General features: G+C 50.8%; 2 protein-coding genes across 2 annotated transcripts in view; one reads left to right on the forward strand and one right to left on the reverse strand.

Annotated features, from left to right (window-relative positions):
• LOC123968066 (NACHT, LRR and PYD domains-containing protein 12-like) overlaps window positions 1–6042 on the forward strand; it is a 583923-nt gene that overhangs the window by 519571 nt on the left and 58310 nt on the right. The gene's annotated exons all lie outside the window — the stretch shown is intronic.
• LOC123968359 (leucine-rich repeat-containing protein 30-like) overlaps window positions 1–6042 on the reverse strand; it is a 14638-nt gene that overhangs the window by 814 nt on the left and 7782 nt on the right. The window contains exons 7-8 of the mRNA XM_046045083.1: window positions 657–705; window positions 361–512 (exon numbers count right to left, since the gene is read on the reverse strand). Of these exons, the coding sequence (XP_045901039.1) occupies window positions 363–512; window positions 657–705 (199 nt within the window). The 3' untranslated portion in view covers window positions 361–362. The remainder of the gene's footprint in view (window positions 1–360; window positions 513–656; window positions 706–6042) is intronic.

Genomic DNA, 6042 nt, shown 5'->3' on the forward strand with positions numbered 1-6042 from the left:
CAGGTAATTAAAGCCCCGCCCCTCCTCTACCCAGCTCTCAGGTAAATAAAGCCCCGCCCCACCTCTACCCAGTTCTCAGGTAATTAAAGCCCCGCCCCACCTCTACCCAGTTCTCAGGTAATTAAAGCCCCGCCCCACCTCTACCCAGTTCTCAGGTAGATAAAGTTGTTGGGTTTTCTGTAAATAATATCACCAAGTACGATCTAGACCTGCTCTTTTATGAGTAGCGCTATGAGATAACTGTTGTTGTGATTTGGCGCTATATAAATGAAATTCACATCGATTGATTTGAATTAGGTAGTTAAAATCCCCACTCCCACAATTACCAAGCTCTCAGGTAGGTAAAAGCCCCGCCCCCACCTTCACACAGCTCTCAGGTAGTTGAAGAGGGAGCTGAGCCCCCCCTCCAACACCTCCTTCACGGGCTTCAGCAGCGGGTTGTGGATGATGTGCAGCCCTTTATCCAGAGGATGGCAGGCCAACCTCTCCAGTCGGGACAGCTGGTGCATCTCCTGAACACATCATCATCATCATCATCACCAAAGTCACTGGTTTTATTAGTATATAACACTGTCTATAACACACCAAACTACAGTTTAATTTGGATGATTTCAAACTTCACAAGTGTCACGGCAGCTGCTCTGTTGGCACTTTACCTGTGGTACATCCTTAATGTCGTTAAAGTCCAGGTTCAGCAACTCCAGCCTGGAGATCAATCAAATCAACAGGGTTACGTTGAATGTAACGTTGAATGTAGTTTTGCATTCAGGGTTATCTACTGAGGGGATACCATGGTGAAGTGATTTACCTGGTGAGGTAGGTTACCAGGTGAGGTTTGGTTACCTTGGAAGATGGGGTTACCTTGTTAGATGGGGTTCCCCTTCGAGGGAACTCGAACTGCGTCGGTGACGACACTATGGCAACACCTCTGGGCGTGGCAGGGCTGAAAGTACTCCAATCCTATTGGCGTTGCTAGAACTGTGTGACAGCGTAACTGGAGGCGTACATAAGCACGCCAGCACAACGGACACATTAGCTTTTTTCTATTCAGCAGGCACTCTGGCATGTTTGAGACTACGAAAGAAGTACAACCACGAGAGGAAATTTCTTACCTGGAAGGAAGTCTGGCAGAGGAGATGGCTGGTGAGCAGTTCAGGCAGTGTGTTTCCCATGCCCGCGCTAAATCATGGCTGGGTACACTCATGCCCTGTGTGTGTCTTGTCTGACAGGCAGCTCTAGAGGGGGCTGCTTGCGGCCATTGTGAGGCCCTGCCCCTGAGGGTGCTGAGGTCAAGTGCGGCTCTCTTCTCCGAAGATGGCCGGATGCGCTCTCCCTGTGGCTCGGGCCCTGACGTCACTGAGGTGGCGCGGCGGCTTCGGTCACGGGGCTCCCAGCGCGACATCTCCGAGGGCATTGGGACTGCCGAGGCTTTTTCCCGTTCCTCGTCTGCTGGCTCCGACTCCCCTCTTCCCCGTTCGGGAGCCCACTTCTCGGCTTCTCCCGCTCGAGGTATGAGTCCGGAGAGGCTCGCACAGTCTGATTCTGAGGAGTTAGACGTGCTTAGCGTCATGGAGGATGACTTCCGGGAGCCGGGCCGACGTCATCGCTCTGCGCCCAGCTATGATGAACTAAAGGCAGACCGGCAGTAAACTAAAAGCATTTTCTGCGGCACCGCGTGCTGCCCCCGCACCGGTCCTTGCCATTCTTTCCTGATTTACACAATGAGTTGTGTAAATCATGGAATAAACCCTTCTCTGCACGACTGACTATTTCCCCTCTGCTGGATTACAGCAATGTGACAGAGATTAAGCAGTGCGGCTACGGAGCGATGCCTCAGGTTGAGGAGGCATTAGCGAGCTACCTTTCTCCCACCCTAGCGTCATCCCTCAAGCCGCTGGTCTGGGTCCAGGACGGCGAGAGAGACAAGCTCAGCCCTCGTCTAGCTCCTACTGCCAGAGCCAAAAGTGAACCATCGCTTCCCGTGGTCCCCCTCAACAAACCTCGCCCACAGCCCCCCGAGAAGATGGATCTGAGGTCCATCAGAAGATGGATCTGAGGTCCATCATTCAGTCTTGGCGGGCCCGGGGAAAGAGGTCCTGAGGTTTCGAGTAGGGAAAAAGGAAAAAGGGGCCATAGAACTTATTTCCCCGCCAGTCAGGGAGTCCGGGTTCTACAGCCGGTACTTCATAGTTACCAAAAAGGACGGAGGATTGCGTCCGATTTTAGATCTCAGTCACATCCAATCCGAGGATTGGTTTGTCACGATAGATCTGCGAGACGCATATTTCCACATCTCCATCCATCCCTCTCACAGGAAGTTCCTGAGGTTCGCCTTCGGGGCGCGGCGTACTAGTATCGGGTTCATCCGTTCGGCGTAGCACTCTCCCCTCGCACGTTCACCAAGTGCATGGATGCAGCTCTGGCCCCGATGAGGCTCGAGGGCATCCGTATACTGAACTACATCAATGACTGTCCTCGCCGACATTCAGCGTTTGGGGCTGCGGCTCAACGCGAAGAAGAGCGTGCTGACGCCTGTGGTGGTGTGGGACTCAACAACGATGCGGGCCCATCTGTCGCCTGCACGCATCGGGTCCATTTTGTCCTCAGTGACCAGAGTGAAGCTAGGCCGCACCATCACTGTGAAACACTTTCAGAGGGTGTTGGGTCTCATGGCGGCAGCGTCTGGCCTGCTGCACATGAGAGCCCTGCAGTGGTGGTTAAAATCCAAGGGATTCTCCCCGAGGGGAAATCCATTCCGTCTGATACGGGTTGGATGCCATGGTGCAGACGTGGCCGAGGCTACGTCTGTATGGTGACGGGTCCGTCAGGACGGTGTCAGCCTACTGCCAGTAGCCCCGTTTTGGCCGGCCCGAGTGTGGTTCTCGGACATAATATCGCTCTTGGAGGGCCCGCCGTGGCAGGTCCCTCTGAGGAGGGACCTGCTGTCTCAGGCGGAGGGCCAGGTCTTTCACCCTTGCCCCGCCCTGTGGAGACTGTGGGTCTGGCCCCTGAGGGGGCCCAGTTCCTTGAGGCGGGCCTGACGGCATGAACAGTCGAGACGCTGCTCAGCTCCAGAGCCCCGTCAACGAGAAGGACGGATGGCCTGAGTGGAATGTGTTTGCCACCGTGTTACGAGCCCCTGTTGGTCTAGGGGAGTGGGGGCCATAAACATATAGGCACAACTGGTAGATCTTAACAAGGTAACTTTTATTGGTAACAGAAGAGATGTAGACAGGTAACAAAAAAAAAAAAAAGGAGGGTGGACGAGGGTGCTGCGAAAATAACAAACCAAGTTAAAATAAAAAGGTCCTCAAAAGGAGGCCTGTACCTATCTATCGTTTTAAGCAGAGTTGATTCTTGCTACAAAAGAACACAAAGAGCACAGCACCCACTCCACCTGGTGAAAACTAACACAATAGTAAACAAAACAACAAGTGAATTTCTCCACTGCACCCAATGTGGAGCTAACATACAAAGGTATGCAAATGTTTCCCTAAACACCATGTACAGCTAATAGGCAAGGAAGGTGGATAGTTCCACTAAACACAAAGTACAACTAACAGACAGGCTATGCAGTCAATACCAGCAGCACACAAGTCAACAGGCGGTGACAAGCTGCCTGGAGCAACAGGTGGACTCTCCTTATGAGCCGGAGGTAATTAACGTGGTGACGAGCCATTGGTTGAGTGGAAAACAGAGGGAACCAATTGGCGGTACAGATGTCAGCACCCCAGAAACCAGGAAGTAGGCGGGTCTTCATTCCCCAGGGACACAGCCTACTTGGTAGAGGTGAGAAAGGGAAAAGGGGAAACACAAAGGTGACAGCGACAGCCGTGACAACCTGGTGTAGAGTACGGGCGGTGGACCCAGTTACCAGCCCGGTGACTATGGGACTGGAGTTCCTCCAGGACCGAATCTCTGCTGGCCTTTCCCCGTCCACACTCAAGGTGTATGTGGCTGCCATTGCAGCGTTCCACGCCCCTCTGAGGGATGTGCCTCTGGGGAGGCTTCCACTGGTCGTGCGCTTCCTCCGTGGAGCCCGGAGAATGAGACCTGTGACTCATTCCAGGGTTCCCACTTGGGACCTGGCAGAGGTTCTCGAAGCACTGGCTGAGGCCCTCTTCGAACCCCTGGAGTCGGCTGAGGCCAAGCACCTGGCCCTTAAGATGGCATTTCTCCTCGCTATCACCTCTCTGAGGAGGGTGGGGGATCTCCAGGCACTTTCGGTTTCTCCTCGATGACTGGAGTTTTCCCCAGGGCCATCCTGCACCCCTGTCCAGGCTACGTCTGTAAGGTTCCGTCCAGGTTGGCAGGGTCTACGGTGCTGCAGGTGTTTCATCCCCCACCTCATGTGACGGCAGAGGACGGGAGACTTCATCTGCTCTGCCCTGTCAGAGCGCTGAGTATTTACACTCTGAGGTCCTCCCGGTGGAGGAAAGCAGACCAGTTGCTGGTGTGTTTCGGGTCCCTCAAGGCTGGGCCCCCCGCTTCTAAACACACGATCAGCAACTGGATCCCATAAAACCCCAGGTTTCTTTTCAGCACTGTAGCCAGGCTGACAGAAAGTCACAGCTCTATTGAGCCAAGTATTCCCATACCCTAACTATAGACCTATATATAACCTTCCATTTCTCTCTAAGATCCTGGAGAAATCAGATGCTACACAGCTGTGTGACTTTCTACAGAGCAATAGTTTATTTGAGGATTTCCAGTCAGGATTTAGAGTTCATCATAGCACAGAGACAGCACTGGTGAAAATTTTTAATGACCTCCTTATTGCATCAGACAAAGGACTTGTCTCTGTACTGGTTTTATTAGATCTTAGTGCTGCATTTGATACCATTGACCATCAGATCCTATTGCAGAGACTGGAACATTTCATTGGCATTAAAGGAACCACTCTATGCTGGTTTAAGTGCTATTTATCAGATCGATTTCAGTTTGTACATGTTAACGATGACTCCTCCATGCACGCCATAGTTAGTCATGGAGTTCCACAAGGATCTGTCCTCGGACCAATCCTCTTCACTTTATAAATGCTTCCTTTAGGCAATATTATCAGGAAATATTCCATAAACTTTCATTGTTATGCAGATGATACTCAGTTATATCTATCGATCAAGCCAGATGAAACTAATCAGTTAGCTAAACTTCAAATGTGCCTTCAGGATGTTAAAACCTGGATGACCTGTAATTTTCTAATGTTAAACTCAGATAAAACTGAAGTTATTGTTCTGGGGCCTAAGCACCTCCGTGACGCATTATCTAAAGATATAGTTTCCCTTGATGGCATCGCCCTGGTCTCCAGCACCACTGTGAGGAATCTTGGAGTTATCTCTGATCAGGACATGTCGTTTAAGTCTCACATTAAACAAATTTCAAGGACCGCCTTTTTTCACCTACGTAATATAGTGAAAATCAGGAACATCCTGTATAAAAATGATGCAGAAAAACTAGTCATGCATTTGTTACTAGCTAGTCCGTTAAGACTCTTCAGCTGATCCAGAATGCTGCAGCACATGTTCTGACAGGAACCAGGAAAAGAGATCATATTTCTCTTGTCTTAGCTTCTCTGCATTGGCTTCCAGTAAAATCCAGAATAGAATTTAAAATCATTCTTACCTACAAAGCTCTTAATGGTCAGGCACCATCTTATCTTAAAGAGCTCATAGTACCTTACTACCCCACCAGAGCACTGCGCTCCCAGAATGCAGGGTTACTTGTGGTTCCTAGAGTCTCCAAAAGTAGACTAGGAGCCAGAGCGTTCAGCTATCAAGTTCCTCTCCTGTGTAACCAGGTTCCAGTTTGGGTTCAGGAGGCAGACACCATCTCCACATTTCAGAGTAGGCTTAAGACTTTCCTCTTTGATAAAGCTTATAGTTAGGGCTGGCTCAGGTGAGTCCTGAACCATCCCTTAGTTATGCTGCTATAGGCCTAGACTGCCGGGGGATTTCCCATGATGCACTGAGCTCCTCTCTCCTCTTCTTTCTCTCCCTCTGTATGCAACCTCATCCCATTATTGCATGTTACTAACACAACTTC

This window comes from Micropterus dolomieu, linkage group LG01 (assembly GCF_021292245.1).
Source record: "Micropterus dolomieu isolate WLL.071019.BEF.003 ecotype Adirondacks linkage group LG01, ASM2129224v1, whole genome shotgun sequence".
Lineage (NCBI taxonomy): Eukaryota > Metazoa > Chordata > Actinopteri > Centrarchiformes > Centrarchidae > Micropterus > Micropterus dolomieu.